The 20,385-nt window shown below is 52.0% G+C and overlaps 1 protein-coding gene across 2 annotated transcripts in view; it reads left to right on the forward strand.

Moving 5' to 3' along the window:
• Positions 1-20,385, forward strand: part of UHRF1 (ubiquitin like with PHD and ring finger domains 1) — a 33,827-nt gene that overhangs the window by 2,812 nt on the left and 10,630 nt on the right. For both annotated transcript variants that reach the window (XM_044947971.2, XM_044947970.2), the window contains exons 3-11: positions 7,309-7,581; positions 7,872-8,026; positions 10,896-11,111; positions 17,147-17,247; positions 17,587-17,773; positions 18,354-18,477; positions 18,570-18,677; positions 18,949-19,053; positions 19,893-19,999. In XM_044947971.2, coding sequence (XP_044803906.1) covers positions 7,309-7,581; positions 7,872-8,026; positions 10,896-11,111; positions 17,147-17,247; positions 17,587-17,773; positions 18,354-18,477; positions 18,570-18,677; positions 18,949-19,053; positions 19,893-19,999 — 1,376 coding nt within the window. The remainder of the gene's footprint in view (positions 1-7,308; positions 7,582-7,871; positions 8,027-10,895; positions 11,112-17,146; positions 17,248-17,586; positions 17,774-18,353; positions 18,478-18,569; positions 18,678-18,948; positions 19,054-19,892; positions 20,000-20,385) is intronic.

Raw genomic sequence — 20,385 nt, forward strand, 5'->3', positions numbered from 1 at the left:
ACGCGCGCTGTGCGGCTGGAGAAGAGGCAGGGCTGGGAGTGGCGCTCCCCTGGGATGCAGTCTGGGGAGCGGAGCCTCTTTCCTGCCTCCTCCAACAGAGGCTCATTTTGGGGGACGTCCATACTGATTTCAGTTTGCCCCCCAGTCTTTGTGTTCAGCAAAAGGTCCTTCTGAATTTCTGAAGACATCCCATGGGCACGGGCCATACAGTTCGTGGCATCACGCAAAGGCAGATTGGATTGAATCCTTACATTCAAGGCAGTGACTATTTCTGAATGCCTGCTGTGGGCTTGGGCGCCATGCACTTTAATTTTTACATTCAAAAACATGCAGAGAAGTCGAAAGAGCTATGAACGCCTGAACACCTACCCGTGGCTTTTGTCACCGACATCACGCAGCTGTCTCTGCCTTTATCCGTCCACCAGCCCATCTTATTTTGGGAGATGCATTGCAGAGAAAGTTCCAGTTCACGTCACCAGTAGACCCTCCAGCTGGCCAGTCCTTAACTAGAGTACAGTGTGTGTTTGTAGCTCCTGTTTCTTCTGAGAACATTTGCATACAGTGAGAAACACATCCCAAGCAGATGGTTTGGCCTGTTGACAAATGCGTACATTGGTGTAACCAAACCCCTCTCTTCCTGCATGCGCAACATGGCAGCTGATCCACATCAAAGTCTTGGTATTACCTGTGTGAGTTATAAAGGCTGATGATAAGCAGCGTGCCTTTAATCCTTAGGTTTGTCTGTCTGTCTTCTCACAGTGCAGGTTCTGAAGATCTCAGAGGGTTCCTTGTTCCTGAGTAACCTCCTCTAACCGCTGTTCATCCCCTTCCCCATGCTCAACTGGGCCAATGCGTAGTCAGTTCTGTCTTCCGGGTGAGGAAGCCAGGCCTCAGCGTGATGCAATTTCCCCAAGGTTGCGCGACCAGGAAGTGGCCCAGCCTCAGGGAGGTGTGGACAGTGCCAGGCGAGTGGGGCACCAAGGCACCTTGAAGCAAGTCAGGTCTGCAAACAGACCGGGCTAATCACCGTAGGAGGCCGTGCAGCCTCCAGCGGGTGCGAAAGAGCTGTTGTTTTTATAGAACGTTCTAGAGAGTGTTCGAGAGTCCTTCCCTCCCCCCCTTTTTTTAAAGAAACAGGGCATCGCATGCAGTCCCAGGTCTGCGGTAAGGTCACTCGAGCCAATAAAGCAGAACCAAGCAGAGTCTGTCTTCAGGATATGGGAGGGTCCCGTGGCGAGCTAGCTTAGGCTGAATAGGTTGGCGGTTATGTCGTTTGATTGGCGGAAATGCAGGGAGCTGGATGGGGGAAGGGACCCCGGGCGGCTGGCCCAGCCTGGGCAGGGGTGAGAGGCGTCTGGTGCTTCTTTCTTTGTCTTTTTTTTTGGCTGCCCAGAAAAATCACAATAGCTGTCATTCGTGGTGCTGGTAACGGTGCTCAGGCGCAATGCTTGGGCCTAATCGTCGCAAGTGCCCCGCCAGTTTTTCTGGCCGGGAACAGTCTGTGCTTTGCAGTCAGATGGGGCTAATTGTGGGCCCACCACGTGTACTTGGTGGGATTCAGTGAGGTCACGGATGTGCGGTGGGGGCTGAGCTTCCCTCCTGGTTCACATAAAGGGGCGATAAATCATTTAGTGCAGGGCCTCCCCTTGGGCACTGCATGTCAGGGCCTGATCATCCTCCTTGGGGGATTCATCCCCCAGCAGTATGGGGTGTGGAGCAGCATCTTGGTCCCGCTCACTTGATGCCAGGAGCACCCCCTTCCCCGCCCCAGTCATAAGGTCTATAGGGTCCCCAGACATTGCCAAGTGCCCCCTGGAGGCAAAGTTGCTCCCAGCTGAGAAGAGAACAAATTAATTAGTCAGTGATTTACGTAGGAGAGCTGTCCGAAGGATCAGGGGAAATGTCATCCTGGGAGTGGCCTTCCGAGGGTCACTCATGTCGCAGTGCCCCACCAGATGGCCTTGTCCTGCTGGGCCTTCTTTGAAGGTCTGCCCCTTTTCCCAAAGGACAGAGTCATGCTGTAAATTGGACAGCCCCTTGCTGAGACCTGTCCTTCTGGCTGCAGGAGGGAGGGTCCCTTCCTTCCTTCTCCCCCAAACACCCTCCCCACAGCTGGAGACACGCCCTTTAGGTCGGGGGTTAGCAAACTCTGTTAAGGACCCAGTGGAAACCATTTGTGGCTGGGCAGTCTGTCCACTCACCTCTGCCATTGAAAGCCAGGAATAGATCCAGAGCCCAAAGGCGTGGGCATGTCCTGATTTGAGGCCTGGTAGATTAGTGGGAACTGTCCTGCTGGCTGAAGTGTGGCAGTTACATGCAGGCTTCCTCCCGGGGTGGCAGATCTGGGTTGTACTGTGAGACGTGCTGGACTGAGTACCCAGGGCGCCGTGGGTGTTGCAGGTGTCCCTCCAGGGCACGGGTGTCACACTGTTTGGACTCAGCACCGCTTCCACCCCTCAAAGCGAAGGAGGACCCCAGAGAGCATTGTGGACGTGCATCACGTCTATCATTTTTTGCCCTATTAGAATTCGGAAGTGGAGAAAAATTTGTTGTTGTTCAGTTGCTCAGACATGTCCAACCCTGCGACCCCATGAAGCAAGAGAAAACACAGATGTATGTTTCTTTAGGCATTGGAATGGTGGCGTCAGCCCACACCACACAGGCTCCATGCCCCTGCAAGGTCATGGGGCTGGCCGGTGACATCACAGTGTCATGACAGGGTAGGTAGCCTGGGCCTCACAGACCCCCGAAGTGGAAATGCCACTCTAGGGCATGACCTGGGCTGTGGCCAGGGTGGTGGGGTCAGAGGGCAGAGTTCACTTGCCAGGACTGATTGGTGGACAGGCTGGGTCATGCCTGTACACCCACCTCTCCCCCCAGAGCGGGAAGCATGTCACTCTGCCACGGCCTGAATCATACCTTTTCTTCCTTCTCCCATCTCTGTCTGTCCATCTGTCTGTCTGGCCTGAACCCCACATTGCTGGGGAGACCTGGAGTCTTAGACGGGACTGTGGGGGCTGGGAGGGACTACAGCCGCAGGAAGGGTCTTTATAGAGGCTCCTGGCCTCTTCCTGCCGGAGGTCCCTCTTGACCAGAGGTTCACACGCCCTGGTCTGGTTTATGACCTCTCCACCTCTCCCTAATCCAGGAGAACCACCCCTTGCCAGACCCAGGGTCATTTATTTCCTGTGCTCTGAGCAGTACTCACACCTCAAAAGTGTCCCCCCAATGCCCCAGGGGGACAGAAAGTGGGCGGCTCTGAATCTAGGCTTCTGGGAGGAAGCTCCGTGGTCAGATGGTCTCTGTGTTTATTTCATTTACTGCCATGTGCATGCCCAGAATTCCCCAAGTCCAGGAAGCTTCTGGTTTAAAAGAGGGATGTGATCTAAACGCCGCCGGCATCTTGGCCTTTACACCTGAATGTGCCCCAAACCACGTGTCTTGTGTTTTACTAGGGGCAGTTTAAATCCCTGGTGGCTCAGTGGTAAAGAACCCACCTACAATGCAGGAGACCTGGGTTTGATCCCTGGGTCAGGAAGATCCCCTGGAGAAGGAAATAGCAACCCATTCCGCTGTTCTTACCTCGGAAATCCCGTGGACAGAGGAGCCTGGCGGGCTGCAGTCCATGGGGTTGCACACAGTTGGAGACAACTGAGCGACTACGCTACCACCCCAGGCAGCTTAAGGGATTTTCACCTGCAATTCTGGTTGTACAGGATTCTAACTGCATGTTTAATTTTTAACATAAGAATCTGCAACCTCAGATCCAGCTTGCCATTCAGTTTGAATAGCTTTCGTTTTTTGAATTTTCTAAAAAATTATTTTATTCCAGTATAGTTGATTTTCAGTGTCGTTACAACGTTGTGTTGAAATGTCAGTCATTCAGTCCTGTCCAACTCTTTGCGACCCCACGAACTGCAGCCCACCAGACTCCTCTGTCCATGGAATTTTTCCAGGAAAAAATAATCGGAGTGGGTGGCCATTTCCTTCAGGGGATTTTCCTAACCCAGGGATTAAACCTGAGCCTCCTGCATTGCAGGCAGAGTCTTGACCATCTGAGCCACCAGGGATTTAAACTGCATGTGTTAATTTCACCTTTTTTTTTTTTTCCACTTATTGCAGCATGGCATATGGGATCTTAGTTCCTCTACCAGGAACTGAACCCATGCTCTCTGCGTTGGAAGCTTGGTGTCTTAACCACAGGACAGGCAGGGAAGTCCCTTGTATGGCTTTTATCAATGCTGTTAGCCTCCGTTGGAGTTTTAGGATCTTAGAAGAAACCCCGGGCTTGGCATGTCCATATCCTCACTGGGTCCAGCCCCCCTCCCTGCTGTGTGCAACTTGAGGCTAGCAGGGTCGGGGAGGGGGGCATCCGACACACGCCCTTTCGTCATAGCAAGTGGTTGTGCAAGCTCCTTCCTGCCCACTGCGGGGCCCGTCTGGAACCTTCCAGAAGTGGTCCTCTGAAGCTGTCAGACCAGTCTGCATTCCATCCTGGAGGTGGAGCCCCAGGCTAGCATGGCCCAGCGTGCAGCCTCCTCAGTGCCCAGCCCTCCTGATTGCACCTTTGCCTGCTGCACTCTTGCACCAGGAGGGGCGTGTGTGTGTGTGTGTGTCTGTGTGTGTGTCTGTGTGTGTCTGCGTCTGTGTGTGCAGGCCCCTCCCGTCCATCTAGCTTCCTGACCCATCACAGATGGCCCCATCAATATTCCTCCTGCTGCCTTTAGCTACAGCCCTCAGCCAGGTCCTGATCTTCCCCCCTACCCGCTTGTCCTGCGCACCCCCAGCTGCCTTTCTGCTCCCGCTCCCAGCTCTGCCACCCTGGCTCCCCCTGGGCCTCCATCCTGGTGCTCCTGGTAAAACAGAAGTCCGACCACATGCCCCCTACTGGCCCTGAGTCTCCACTGCCTCTCCCCTATCCTGGTTCTTCAGTTTATTAGTTCTCATCCTCTGAAACCACCCTTGCTTCCCCTGATGTGTGTGGAAACGCCTCTACTCTCCTGCATTTAGCTGTCATGCACAGCTGTGTCCTGTGTCTTTGTAGGAATGAGCCGCTGCTTGGCTGCCCTGAGCATGGTAAGCACCAGGCTACCTGTCTCTAGCATAGTGGTTCTTCCTGGGGGCTGTTTGGCCCTGTTGGGGCTCTGGGCAGTGTCTGGAGACATCAGTTGTCACAACTGGGGGGTTCCTGACATCAAGCTGGGGCAGCAGGGATTCTGCTCCACCTCCCCACAAAGAGAATGATCAGGGTCGGGGTGCTTACTGTCCGCAGTGCTGAGGGGAGTCTGCCTAACTGTGCAGGTGCTGGGCACCAGGTGCCTGCCTCTTGTCGTCATCCTTTTTAATGACATTTTAATGACATTCTGCTGGTTTCCTTGTCATAATGGTGCTGGGGACACTTATTTCTCCACCATTTTTTTTTTAAACTGATAAACTTTAGTTTTTAGAGCAGTTTTAGGTTCATAGATTTAAGAGGAAGATACAGAAATTTCTCATATACCCTGTGCCCCCACCCCCCCACCTGTCTCCTGCCAGACAGTGCATTTGGTATAACTGAGAAACCTATGTTGACTTTCTCATTTTGGCCTTGCCATGTGGTTTGGGGACCTTAGTTCACCGACCAGGAATTGAACCTGTGCCCCCTGTAGTGAAAATGCAGAGTCTTAACCAGTGGACTGCCAGGGACATCCCTTCTCTCCTTTTTAGGGATGAGTAACATCCGAGCGTGAGGATGGCCTCAGTGTGGTGTTGGTCTGTCCGTCAGTGTGTGGACCCTGGGCTGTGACATCGCGTGTGTGTCTCTTCTCCCTGCTGTCGCCCCGTGTAGGAGGGCTGGCGCTGTCTCACTCTCTGATCCCCTGTGGCAGCCAGGCAGGGCAAGGCACATCGGAGGCTCTTGCTGGGCTTTGGGTGAGCAGGCAGCATGGGCCTGGCTATGCAGGGTGGGCTTTGGCGGGGGGGCCCCCTGGTGTCCTCTGCAGCAAGTGTGTTCACATGTGCCTTTCTGGGGGAGAGGGGTTCTCAGCCATTCTGTTCTCAGGTTTGTGATGAATAAGGATTAACAACCACTACCTGGAACGTGCCCTCCCCATGACCCCGGGTGCAGTTTGCATATTAATGGCAATCAGCCCTTTGAACCAGCAGCTTCCGGTTAAAAATTGGGAAGGAGGGAAAGTTGACTTTTGCGTGTTCTTCCTTTTCTTTGTTTTTTTAAAAATTTTATTTGTTTTGGCTGTGCTGGGTCTTCATGGCTGCAAGGCCTTTTCTCTAGTTGGGGTGAGCGGGAGCTACTCTCTAGATGCGGCGTTCTGGCTTCTCATTGCTGTGGCTTCTCCAGGAGCAGGGTTCTAGGAACGAGGGCTCAGTACTTGTGGCGCACGGGCTTAGTTGCTCTGAGGCACATGGGATCTTCCCAGACCAGGGACTGAACCCTGCGTTGGCAGATGGATTCTTTACCACTGAGCCACCAGGGAGGTCCTGTCCTTCCTTTCTTGAAGGCGCTGCTTCTGAACCAGGGGACACTGGGTGATGTTGGAGGCCCTCCATGGTTGGCACAACTGGGGTGCTCCCGGCGTCCAGAGGGTGGGGGCAGGGCTGCCGCTCCTGCGGTGTCCATGAGAGCCCCTGCCCACCGCCCCCCAGCCCCAGAGCTGTCAGAGCTCAGCAGAGTCTGCCGCAGGGTGTTCTGGATCCCGAGGGCTGAGGGTCCTTGTTGGGTGTTGGTGGGGTGCCCTGGGGCAGTTGCTCATGGAAAGGTAACGCCCAGCAAAAAGACTTTTGTGCTCTAGGGATGGGCTCCGAAGCCAAACCTCTTCACGTACCTGGTGAGTCACCCGGTGCCAATGGATCATGGGGCCCTGCTGGCTCCTAGCCTCCCCATCAGTGAGTGCCTAGTGTGGGTGGAAATAACAGAAAGGTGTTCTCTCTGGGGGCCATCCCAGGCATTCCCAGCACCCCTCACCTTGTCAAGACAACCAGAAATGTCCCTACAGCATTGTCCCGGGGGCAGGTCACTCTGCCTGAGAGCCAGGGTACAGGCAGTGCTTGTTTATTGTAATAAAAGTTCCAAAGTACATAAAGTATTAAAACCTCCCCCGACACCTGATGTGTGGCCACGGCTCAGCCGGGTTAGGCCACATGCTTCCGGGGACGCCCCCCTGTGGCAGCAGGCGTCCTCATTGGAGAGGGCTTCAGGTGATCTTGTCCCCAGGAGCTGGCAGGCCTTCGCCAGGATGGGTGTGGTCCATCACCCCCCCCCCCCCTCCAGTGAGCTCCCTTGCCTGGTGACCTTGGCCTGCGTCCCTGCAGATGGAGGACGGCCACACGCTGTTTGACTACGACGTCCGCCTGAACGACACCATCCAGCTCCTGGTCCGGCAGAGCCTTGTGCTGCCCGTCCCTGTTCCCAGCAGCAGCGGTGGCAGCAAGGAGAGGGACTCTGAGCTCTCGGACACAGACTCCGGCTGCGGGCTGGCCCAGAGCGAGTCGGACAAGTCCTCCAACAGCGGCGAGGCCGCCAACGAGCCAGAAGGGAAGGCAGACGAGGACGAGTGTGACGAGACGGAGCTGGGCCTCTACAAGGTGGGGCTCATGCATCGCTGTCCCCGTGCAGCCTCCAATCCCCGTGGCTGGACAGCCTCCTGTACCCCCCTGTCCTGCCCTATGTCCTCACAGTCCCTTGGTGGAAACATCAATGCTCAGGGGTTCCTTCTCCGCCCCTAAAGCAGAACCCTGTAACTGGACCTGCGGGTGTCTTCCCAGTGGTCCTTGCAGGGGCCGTCTTAAGTTCTGATCCGCTGCCCTCCTCCCCTTAAGACCATGACCCTTCTCAGATTTCCCCGGGGCCGAATGAGAGCTTCCTTCCCCGGCAGGTCGGCGAGTACGTGGACGCGAGGGACACGAATATGGGCGCGTGGTTTGAGGCCAAGGTCATCAGGGTGACAAGGAAGGCTCCGGCTCACGACCAGCCCAGCAGCTCCAGCTCAAAGCCAGAGGACGACATCATCTATCACGTGAAATACGATGAGTGAGTGTTCTTGGGGTGGGCCTGGGACAGCAGCAGGTGTTTGGACTTGCTTGGGTGGTGATGTCCCCTCCCTCCGTTGTAGGAATTCAGAGTGTTTATGGAGCACTTAGCATGTGGCAAGCCCTGTGATGGGCCCAGGGAGTTCCCGTCTGTGAACACAGAGGGGCTCTGAGTTGGCTTGGCGGCCATGACCACATGCTGCAGGCTGGGCGACTTCAGCATTAGGCATGTACCTTCTCACGGTCCTGGAGGCTGGAAGTCCGAGCTCAGTGTGCTGGCGGGGTCAGCTCCTGGTGAGGGCTCTCCTGGCTTAGACACAGCCATCTTCTCACTGCATCCTCACGTGGTCTTTCCTCTGAGTCTGGGGAGAGAGAGCAAGCTCTGGTGTCTTTTCTAATAAGGACACCAGTCCTATTAGATTAGAGCCCTGTCCTTATGAGCTCATTTAACTCTGATTACAGCCTTGGCTTCCCTGGTGGCTCAGATGGTAAAGAATCTGCCTGCAATGCAGAGACCCGGGTTTGATCCCTGGGTTGGGAAGATCTCCTGGAGAAGGGAATGGCAACCCAGTCCGGTATTCTTGCCTGGAGAATCCTGTGGACAGAGGAGCCTGGTGGGCTACAGTCCATGGGGGTCACAAAGAAATGGACACGACTTAGTGACTAAACAATAACAACCTCTAAGGGCCCTGTCTGCAGATACAGTCACAGTGGATGTTAGGGCTTCAGAATGTGTATGTGGGGGATGCAGTTCATAACAGGGCAAGCCTCCCTGCCTATAGGGAGCTCATGTTGTATGAGGGCACTAGGGCTTCATCTGTTTCCCTGCAGAGTCTCTTACTGCCCACACCAGTTTCTGGCACATTCTAAGCTTAGCTCTAAAAATTACTGGAGTAATGGGAGGAGTGAAAGGCAGTAGGTGCCAGATTCCCATCCTCTTGGTCAGGGTTCACAAGCTTCTACCCTCAAGCCAGACCTGGCCCACATCCTGTTTTTGACGATAAAGCTTTATTGAAACACACCAGTACCCATTGTTTACATCTTATCTGTGACTGCTCTTGTGATAATAGCTGAGTTGAGTGTTCACAGCAGACACCTTGCAGCTCACAAAGCTGTCAGCATTGACTATCTGGTCCTTGGCAACCCTTGCTGTGCATGCTAAGTTGCTTCAGTCATTTCCAGCCCTTTGCAACCCTATGGACTGCAGCTCTCCAGGCTCCTCTGTCCATGGGATTTCCCCAGACAAAAGTACTAGAGTGGGTTGCCATTTCCTTCTCCAGGGGATTTTCTCCACCCAGGGGTCAAACCCATGTCTCTTGCATTGGCAGGCAGGTTCCTTACCACTAGCACCACTTGGACAACCCTTGTTCTTGGCGCTTTATTAGCAAAAATAATGAACACCAGGCTAACCAGCTCATCACAGTAGAGTTGGGATTGTCCCCGCTCTAGGCTGAGGCTAAACTTTGTTACTAATCATATATGCTTTTTTTTTTTTAATTTAATTTATTTTAAAATAACTTTTACTAGAGTATAGTTGCTTTACAATGTTAGGTTTTCAAAAAATTTTTTACTTATGTATCTTTTGTTAATTTTTATTGATGTTTGGTTGCTTTACAATGTTGTGTTACTTAGAATATGCTACCTTTAGCCAATTGTCTTAGGCCTTTTTTGAGGTTACTTGGAATTCCTGTATATCCAGAATAATGACTTCCTGTCTTTTTTTTAATATAATGTCTATCCCTTTACAAAAGTCACCATCAACACACATGTATGAAAAAAAGTCCCCCCCCACCTCCCGCTCATTTCTTTCTGTCTTAGTTTCCTATGGCTGCTCTACAAAGTATTGCTGCTGTTGCTGGAATAGTCTATCCTCTCACGGTCCTGGAGGCCGTAAGCCCCAACCAAGATGATGACAAGGCTGAGACCCTCCTGAAACCTGGAGGGAGAATCCTTTGTGCCTCTTCCAGCGCGACTGGCTGTCCTGGCTCATGGCTGTGTCCCCCCTCCTGCCTCTGCCTCCTCTTCCTGCCTTGCTCTCCTCTGTCTGCCTCTTCATCAGTCACTAGGTTTAGGACCATTCTTCTTTATCAGGACCTGATCTTAACTCCTCCTGTCTGCAGCAATCCTATTTCCAGATTGAGCAGTGTCCCTAAATGAGCAGGGTGCGTGGCATGCTAAGCCACTTCAGTCGTGTCCGACTCGCTACGACCCTGTGGACTGCAGCCCACCAGGCTCCTCTGTCCATGGGATTCTCCAGGCAAGAATCCTTTAGTGGGTTTCCAGTTCCTTCTCCAGGGGATCTTCCTGACGCAGGGACTGAACCGCATCTCTTAAGTCTCCTGCGTTGGCAGGCGGGGGCCTTTACTGCTAGTGCCACCACCTTGGAAACCCCTATTTCCAGATTAGGTGCCAATAAGCACCGCTTGCCAGGCTGCCAGGGGTTAGGATCCCAGCGTAGCTTTTTAGAGCCAGGGTCCTCAAGCCCCTGGCTCTAATGCCTGATGAGCTGAGGTGGAGCTGCTTTAATAAGAGGAGAAATAAAGGGCACAGTAAATGTAATGCACTCGAATCATCCTGAAATCATCCCCAAACCATCTGCGCCTTCCTGGTCCATGAAAAAACTGTCTTCCAGGAAACTAGTCCCTGGTGCTGCAAAGGCTGGGGGCCGCTATGACACACTGGGACGTGTCACTGTGCCTGGGTGTTACTAACACCAACAGACGAGCTCTCGGGGAGGGGCCTTTCTGGACTGCTGTGACGAGCGTAACTCAAACCCGCACACCAGGCGGCCCTCTCCACCTGGCTCCTCTCTCCTGATGGAGTGAGGCCTGCTGGCGCCTGAGGTCTGAGCACAGGGCTCTCCCCTCCAGCTACCCAGAGAACGGAGTGGTCCAGATGACCTCACAGAATGTCCGGGCTCGAGCCCGACACACCATCAAGTGGGAGGACCTGCAGGTGGGCCAGGTGGTCATGGTCAACTACAACCCAGACCTCCCCAAGGACCGCGGCTTCTGGTACGACGCCGAGATCCTGCGGAAACGCGAGACCAGGACGGCGCGGGAGCTGCATGCCAACGTCAGGATTGGGTGAGTCTGCCTGGCCTCCACCTTCTCCCGGGCCTTCTACGCCCCACCTGCGAAACTGTCTCTGGGGCCCTGGCAGAGGTTTCAAGCTTCCTTGTTCTCGTGTGCTTGTCATTTTGAATTTGGCAAACAGGTGAAAAAACGTGGCCAAGTCCGGAAAGTACTGAAGGCCACACTTAATATTCTCCCTTCTCCTGTTCCCTGGTTACCCGGTTCTCCTGTCTGGAGACATGGCTGGTCCCAGCACCTTCTGGGGCCACGTGTGTGTGCACAGACAGGCACAGAACCACACACAGGCCACACACAGACAGGCCAGAACCACACACTCCTATACGGGGTACCCTTCACATCAGGGGTCAACAGGCTGTTGGCCACAGGCCAGAGCTGGCCCCCAGCTCTGCCAGGCAAATAAAGTTTTATTGGCACCGAGCCACGCCCATCTGTTCACTGCTTCACTGTGGCTGCTCTATGTTAGGAGGGCGCCCAGAAGAGAGCTGGGTGGCTGCCCACAAAGCTGAAAATATTTACTGCCAGGCCCTTTGGAGAACATATTTGCTGAACCCTGTCTACCAGGCTTTTCTCTGTGTGTGTAGAAAGCTTAACATCTTTACCATTTTAATATGTCTTTCTTTTTAAAAAAAAAAATATGTTGACTTATTTGGCCTCACTGGGTCTCTGTTGCTGCGTGTGGGCTTTCTCTGGTTGTGGCGAGTGGTGGGGGGTGGGGGGCGTGGCGTTGCGTGGGCTTCCCGTTGCAGTGGCCTCTCTTGCCGTGGAGCACAGGCTCTAGAGTGCGTGCTCCCACGAGTTGTGGCGCACAGACTTCGCTGTCCACAGCATGTGGGATCTGTCCCGACCAGGGATCAAACCCACGTCCCCTACATTGACAGGTAGATTCTTAACCACTGGACCACCAGGGAAGTACTTAGCACCTTAACCATTTTAAAGTGCACAGCTCAGTGGCATTAAGCATATTCATATTGTTGGGGAAACCATCCCCACCCCCACCAACATCCATCTCCAGAACTTTCTCATCTTCCCAAACTGAAACCCTATCTCCTTGAAACACTGAACTCCCCAGCCCCTCCCCTACCACTGGCCCCCACCACCTACTTTCAGTATCTGTGAATCTGACTCCTAGGGACCTCACGTAAGTGGAATCATACACTATGCGTCTTTCTGTGTCTGGCTTTTTTCGCAAGGTCCATACATGTTGCACAATGAACCTTTTTTGGTGGCTGAATAATACTCCACTGTATATGTTGTATACAAGACATGAGTATCCGGGCAAGTGTCTTGAGCACAGGCACAGCGAGCGCAGAGGCCCTGGGGCAGGACCATTCTTGGTGTCTTTCTGGCCCCTTGAGGAGGCCAGTGGGCTAGAGGGGAGAGAGGGAGGAGGAAGCGTTCAGGACATGGCTGGGAGGGGTGCAGAGCTGCTGTGTATTCTGTGTTGCTGGCAGCTCCTGGAGTAAGTGTTAAGTGTCAGTTGCTCAGTTGTGTCCGACCCTGCGACCCCATGGGCCATAAGCCGCCAGGCTCTTCTGTCCATGAAATTGTGCAGGCAGAAATAGTGGAGTGGCTTGCCATTCCCTTGTCCAGGGGATCTTCCCAACCCAGCAATCGAACCCAGGTCTCCTTCATTGCAGGCAAACTCTTTCCTGTCTGAGCCGCCACAGAAGAGCGTCGACGCCGCCTGTGATAGAGTCATCGCTCAGGCAGCCGAGCTGGGGATTGACTGCAGGGGGCAGCGTGGCGGCAGGGACACCAGGGAGGAGGCCGATGGGGGCCAGGTCCAGGCACCAGCCCTGGCGCACTGATGCGATTGTTCAGCAAACAAAACCTGCTTTTTGTTTCCTTGCTTAGAATGTTGTTTTCTTGTTTTCTGTTTCTTTGACTTCTGCTCTCATCTAAAAAAAAAAGTATATAGTTAGTTATGGCTGAGATAGGTGACATATTAGTTCCCTGACCAGGGATTGAACCTCTGCCCCCTGCAGTGGAAGCCTGAAGTCTCAACCCCTCCCAGGGAATTCCCTTTGTCATCTTTATCATTTTCTCCTTTTTCTGAGTTGATTTTGCTCTTCTTTTTCCAGTCTTTTTGAGGTAGCCACTTAGATTATTATAAGTCTAGTGTAAGCATTTTAGTGCTGCGAATTTCCCTCTCAGTGCTGCCTTGCCTGCTTTCCGCATATTTTGCTATGTTGTTTTTCTTTTTATTCAGTTACCTCTGTTTTTACAATTTCCTTTGACACTTCCCCTTTGTCTCCTGGCTTATTGAGAAATATGGAGTTGCATTGTCTTTCTCTTGTTGATTTCCAGTTTGACTTTGTTATGGTCAAGGAACACACATTGTATGATTCTAGTCCTTGTCGAGGTTTGTTTTATGGTTCAGAGTTGGGTCTGTCTTGGTGAATATTGCACAGTTATTAAAAAAAAAGTATATTCTGTTGTTGGGGCAGATGTTCTGTTTATATCAGTTAGACTGTGTCGGCTGATTGTGTTGTTCACGTCTTCTAATTCCTACTGATGTTCAGTCTAGTACGTCTGTTACGTGCTGAGGGGGCTGTCCCAGTGTTCACCTGTAACTGGATTTGTCTTTTTCTCCTGTCAGTTTCAGAATCATGAGGATCTGCTGTTTGATGTGGACATAGTCATGTGTGTTATGTCTTTCTGTTCCTTATGTAATGTCTCTCTTTGTCTCCAGTAATTTCCTTTGCTCTGAAGACTGCTTTATCTGAGATATGTGTATGTGAATTGACACACTAAAAAAAAAAGTAAATGAGTTCCCTGGGGGTCCAGTGGTTAAGACTCTTGTTTCTACTGCAGGGGGCCTGGGTTTGATCCCTGGTTAGGGAACCAGGATCCTACAAACCACACAGAATGGCCATAAGTGAATGAATGAATATGCCTGGTGTATCTTTACCACTATGGTTGAATTTGGAGTTTCTCATAAACAGTATATAGTTGGGTCATTCTCTTTTTTTTAATCCACTTCATCAAGTCTGCATTTTCCTTGGCATGTGTTATGTTTTCTGGCCATTATTTAAATATTTTTTTGTCTGCAACACACAGCATGTGGGATCTTAGTTCCCCAACTAGGGACTGAACTCATGCCCCCTGGAGTGGAAGTTTGGACTCATAACCACTGCACCCCCAGGAAAGTCCACCACTTGGCATACATTATTGAACCTTGAACAACTAGGGGGTTAGAGGCACCAACCTCTGTGCATTTGAGAATCCAAGCATAACTTACAGTCCATCCTCCCATTTCTGCGGTTCCATCGTATTTGTGGTTCCTCATCTGAGGAGTCAACCAGCTGGGGATTGTATGGTACTGTCGCATTTATTATTGGAAAAAATCCACCAATAACCGGATTCATGAAGTTCAAATTCGTGTTGGCCAAGGATCAACAGTGTCTTGCCCATTACACATTTAAGGTGATTATCGGTGTGTTAGGGCTTGTGTGCCTCTCTGTCGTGTCTGACTCCGTGGACTGTAGTCCGCCAGGCTCCTCTGTCCATGGGCTTTCCTAGGCAAGAACACTGCGGTGGGTTGCCATTTCTTTCTCCAGGCATCTTCCCCACCCAGGGATCTCAGTGTGTCCTGCACTGCAGGCGGATTCTTTACCACTGAGTCATCAGGGCTTGAGCCTGCCATTTTGTTGCTTGTTTTCTGTTTGTTTCCCCGTTTTCTTTTTCCTGTGTCTCTTATTCTGTCCTTCCTATGGGTTATGTAAGCATCTTTTAGGATTCTGTCTCGACCTATTGAAGGTCTTTTGGAATGTATTGCTTTGCAGTTTTCTTAGTGGTTTCTCTGGATTCTGTCATATACGCCTGTGACATACCAGTATCTCTTGTACCACTTTGAGGGAAGTGTGGCAATCTCTCGTGCATTTACATTCCTTTACACTCACTGTCTTGAGTGCCAGACGGTGTCTTGGTTTCTGTCATCATGTATGACTTGGAAAACGCATAAAGAACATAATCTACTGTACATACCCATGTTTCTGCCCTTTCTGTTGTCTGTCTGCCTTTTTCCTCCCAGATGCCTTCCTTTGTAATTTTCTATCTACTTGAACTTTCCTCCATTTTTCTATAAAGGAGTATCAGCTAGCAACATTCTTTTAATTTTCCTTCATCTGAGAATGTACCCACCCGGTTAGATTGAAGTAATTCCCAAGCATCGAATCATTGTGTCTGTTAATACTTTTGAATATATTTCTTTAAAATGACTCTTTTACAGAAACAGTTTTAATGCTATTATTACAACAGAAAACTTAATTTCTTAACATCTCTCCAGTCATTGTTTTGTCTGCCAGTTGGCTCACATTTAGAAAAAAATAATTTGTGTGTTTAAGCTCTAAGTAATGTCCACAGATTTCAGTTAAGTTGGTAGATCTGTTTCTTTTAAAAATATTTGTATTTACTTATTTCGTTGGCTGTGCCAGGCCATAGCTGTGGCATGTGAGCTCTTAGTTGCAGCACACGGGATCTTTAGTTGTGGCGTGTGGAATCTAGTTCCCTGCCCGGGGATGGAGTCTTAGCCACTGGACCACAGGGAAATCCGCAGTAGATCTTTCAGTCTCCGTTATCTTAGGGTTCCTGTCCTTTTGTTTTTTCCTCCTTTTCCTTGTTTGTTGGGGAGGCTGGGTTGTTGTCACATAAAATCTGCACAGTCTGGATTCCCCACGAGCATCCTCCTGGTGTCATTTCCTCCGTTCCTCTGTCCCCGCGTTCCCCGTGAACTGGTGGGTAGATCTGGACATGTGCCATCTAGCCTTGCAGTCATGAGTCACATGCTGCCAAGCGCTTGAAATGTGGCCAGGACACACTGAGATATGCTGTGAGTGTAAAATATACCCTGGATTTCAAAAACTTGGTGCTGAAAAAGAGTGTAAACTAGCGGTTGTTAATCATTCCTTAACATTCATTGCACGTTGAAATGGTATTTTGTATACATGGGGTACATTTGTTGTTCAGTTGCTAAGTCACGTCTGTCACCGCAGCATACCAGGCTCCTCTGTCCCTCGCTATCTCCTGGCGTTTGCTCAAACTCATGTCCATTGAGTTAGTGATGCTATCTAACCGTCTCTTCTTCTGCCCTCTTCTCCTTTTGCCTTTAGTCTTTCCCAGCATCAGGGTCTTTCCCATTGAGTCAGGTCTTTGCATCAGGTGTTCAAAGTATTGGCGCTTTAGCTTCAGCATCAGTCCTTCCAGTGAATATTCAGGGTTGATTTCCTTTAGGATTGATTGGTTTGATCTCCTTGCAGTTTAAGGGACTCTCAAGAGTCTTTTCCAGCACAGTTCAAAAGCATAAGTTCTTCAGTGCTCAGCCTTCTTTGTGGTCCATCTCTCACATTTGTACATGACTACTGGAAAAACCATCGCTGTGACTATATGGACCTCTGTCGGCAAAGTGATGTCTCTGCTTTTAAATACTATGTCTTGGTTTGTCATAGCTTTCCTTCCAAGGAGCACATTCAAACTGATGCCATCTACTTTTTACTATTTAAATGTGGTTCTCGGAAAGTGTGAAATTATACACAACTCACATTTGCTTTCCCTGGAAGGTTTTCGACGTAGTGGTGGGGTGATCTGATGGAGGTAGTCAGATGGTCTGATGGAAGCAGTGAGATGATCCCTGCGGTTGTTTTAACCTAGAGGAGTTTTTGTAATTTTTAAAAAATTTTCATATTTTGATCAGAACTTGCTTTATAGTTTTTGCCTATTGAGCCTTGTTTAGTGGGCCTTGCCTCTTAGTGGGCCTCACCTGCCAAAGGTTAAAAATAATTCTCTCAAATGCATCACATACTGAAATTCTGGCTTATTTGTTTTCACCTCATTCCTGATGTGGTAGGACTTGAATTTGCGAGGGTAGTAGCTAGGCGAGTTCATAGGGCCCTGCGAAAACCTCTTCTCCGATATAATTAGAATCAGAGCTGTTCGTGGGCACTGAGAACATGTCCAAGTGCCCGGGTCTTTGGGGTTGTTGGTGGGACCGGCCCGCTGGTTGTCCTAACAGTCCTGTTCTCTTGTAGGGGTGATTCTCTCAACGACTGTCGGATTGTCTTCGTGGACGAAGTTTTCAAGATCGAGCGTCCGGGCGAGGGGAACCCCATGGTGGAAAACCCGATGAGAAGTGAGTTCTGATCCAGCCCCTCTGTGCTGGGTTGAGGGTTGGTGCAGGGGTGGGGGTCATGCCTGAGCTGACACCCCACCCCACCCCACCTCCAGGGAAGAGCAGGCCCTCCTGCAAACACTGTAAAGCCCCTCCGTGCTGTGTGCGTGATGGGGTGTAGGGTGGGCGGGTGGGGCCCTGCCAGAGCTGATCCCATCCCCCGCTTCCCGGGGTGCAGGGAACAGCGGGCCCTCCTGCAAACACTGTAAAGCCCCTCCGTGCTGTGTGCGTGATGGGGTGTAGGGTGGGTGGGTGGGGCCCTGCCTGAGCTGATCCCATCCCCCGCTTCCTGGGATGCAGGGAAGAGCGGACCCTCCTGCAAGCACTGTAAGGACGATGAGCGGAAGCTGTGCCGCATGTGCGCCTGCCACGTGTGCGGGGGCAAGCAGGACCCTGACAAGCAGCTGATGTGCGACGAGTGCGACATGGCCTTCCACATCTACTGCCTGCGCCCACCGCTCAGCAGCGTGCCCCCTGAGGAGGAGTGGTGAGTGCACCCGGGTGGCTGAGGCGACGGAGACGTGGGGTCCTTCCCATGTGGCCCGGCCCTGGCTCACTGCAGGGAGGGAGACACTATGGGCCAGAGGCGGGAGCGGGTGTCTCAGGCCTGGAGTGGGAGAGTTGTGATGTGCAGCTCTGGTGTGAGAGCCTGGGAGTGCTAACAGAGATGGCTGTTGTTTGCCCCTCCCCTGCCCTTCTGGTGGAGACAGGGAACTGAGTCCTCGGCAGTGAGTAGGTGTTGTTGAATCGCCCTTCATGTTGGCCGCATGGGGGCTGGTCTTGGCTTCACCGTGGGGGGCACTGCTGTTCCCAGTGGGAGGGGTCAGCGTCTGCTGCCCACCAAGGGGGCCACTTGCCCCATATGGCCACCGAGCTCTTCCCATGTGGCCACTGAGCTCTTCCGATGTGGCCCATGGGACCAAGGGAATGGATTTCTTATGTTGAGTTCGTGAATTTAAGTTGAAGCCGTTCCCCACCTCCCCACTTCTGTGCAGTCTTGGCTATGCAGGAAGGCAGGGGGCTGGGCATGCGGCCTTGGGCAGGGGGTGACATCCCTATGGTCACAGGTACTGCCCCGACTGCCGGATCGACTCCAGTGAGGTGGTGCAGGCGGGTGAGAAGCTGAAGGAGAGTAAGAAGAAGGCGAAGATGGCATCGGCCACATCGTCCTCGCAGCGGGACTGGGGCAAGGTGAGGGGGCCCTGGGCTCCTGGAGGGCCCCGCTGCCCTCCGCCCTCCCGTGGCCACTCACACTGCTCTCCCCTCTGTTTCGCAATGGACAGGGCATGGCGTGCGTGGGCCGCACCAAGGAGTGCACCATTGTGCCGTCCAATCACTTTGGCCCCATCCCGGGCATCCCTGTGGGCACCATGTGGAGGTTCCGGGTCCAGGTATGTGCGGATGTCAGGGTCTGTGGCTCAGCCAGTGGGCGCTGCCCTTCCAGCAGCCCCTCTGCCACGGAGGCTAGGCTGGGATTCACACCAGATCCTTCCCTGGTGTGGCTTGGCCTCTGGCCTTCAGGGGCTGAGGGTTCTTTTAACAGGACTGATGCGTTTGGATCGAGGGGTCAGACTGTGGCTCTGAAGGCGGGAGTGAGGGCATTTGAGCTTATCTGTACTGTCTGGTCCACGGGGTACCACTTACCTCTCGGTTGATTCACAGGTCAGCGAGTCGGGGGTCCATCGACCTCACGTGGCGGGTATCCACGGCCGGAGCAATCACGGGGCCTACTCCTTGGTCCTGGCTGGAGGGTATGAGGACGATGTGGTGAGTGTGGGGAGCTGGTTTCATTTGTGTGTAACTGTGGCAAATACACGTTAACAGAAAACTTAACCATCGTAACTGTTTTTAAGTGCACCACTCAGTGGGATTAAGCATATTGATGCTGTCCTGTGACTATCACTACCATCCATCCACAGACACTTTTCCATCTTTCGAAACCAAGACTCTGTCTCCACTAAACACTCGAGTCCCCATCCCCTCCCCCAGCTTCAGACCTCTACCATCTGCTTTCTTTGTCTGTGGATCTGCCATATAAGTAGAATCATATATTTATCCTTCTGTGTCTGGCTTATCTCCCTGAGCATCTTGTTCTTAAGAGTTCATCCACACTGTAACAGGTGTCAGTATTTCCTTCCTTTTTTTAAGACTGGGTAATATTCTGATGTGTGGCTGGACCACATTTTGTTTATCCAGTCACTCATCCGTGGATGCCTGGGATGTCTCCACGTTCTAGCCACTATGAATAATGCTGCTATGAACCTGGGTCTGCACAGATCTCTTCATGTCCCTGTTTTCAGTTCTTTTGGGTATAAACTCAGAAATGGGATTGCTAGCCTTTGGTGATTCTGTTTTTAATTTGTGAGGAACGTCCATACCGTTTTCCACAGCGGCCATGCCAGTGTCCATCCTCACCAGCCACACACAGGGTTCAGTCTCTCCACATCCTCACCAGCTCTTGGTGTTATCTGTTTCTTTGGTTGCTGGTTCTGACGTCTTGGTTCTTTGGCAGCTGGCATCCTCATGGGCATGCCTGGCTTCGTTTTGAGGGTGTCTCCCCTTTCCCGTGCATGCAGGGTTTAGCCTGCCCCCTGTGTCGTTTTCAGGACCATGGGAACTCGTTCACGTACACAGGTAGCGGTGGACGAGACCTTTCCGGAAACAAGCGGACTGCGGAACAGTCTTGTGATCAGAAACTTACCAACACCAACAGGTTTGCAGAGCAGAGTGTTACTGTTTCTCAAGCGCACATCTGCCTCATCCTCAGCTGGCTACACAGGGGAGGGGCTGTGTTCTGTTTTGGAGGCATTACATGCAGGAAGTTAGATCCCCATTAAGAGTGTTAAGACAGTCCGGTGTTAAGACACTGCCCTCCCACTGCAGTGCACTCGAGTTTCATCCCTGGTCGGGGAACTAAGATCCCACATGCCACATATCATGGCCAGAAACCAGTGTAGTGGTACATAGGGTCCATCTCTTCCCTGCTCTGTCCAATTGTCAGTCAGGCAGTCACAGTGAAGCAAACTTCCCCACAGAAGGCCAGATAATAGACATATTTGGCTCTGCATGCTGCACAGTCTCTGTGACAGCCACTCAACT

The sequence above is a fragment of the Bubalus bubalis genome, chromosome 9 (assembly GCF_019923935.1).
Source record: "Bubalus bubalis isolate 160015118507 breed Murrah chromosome 9, NDDB_SH_1, whole genome shotgun sequence".
Lineage (NCBI taxonomy): Eukaryota > Metazoa > Chordata > Mammalia > Artiodactyla > Bovidae > Bubalus > Bubalus bubalis.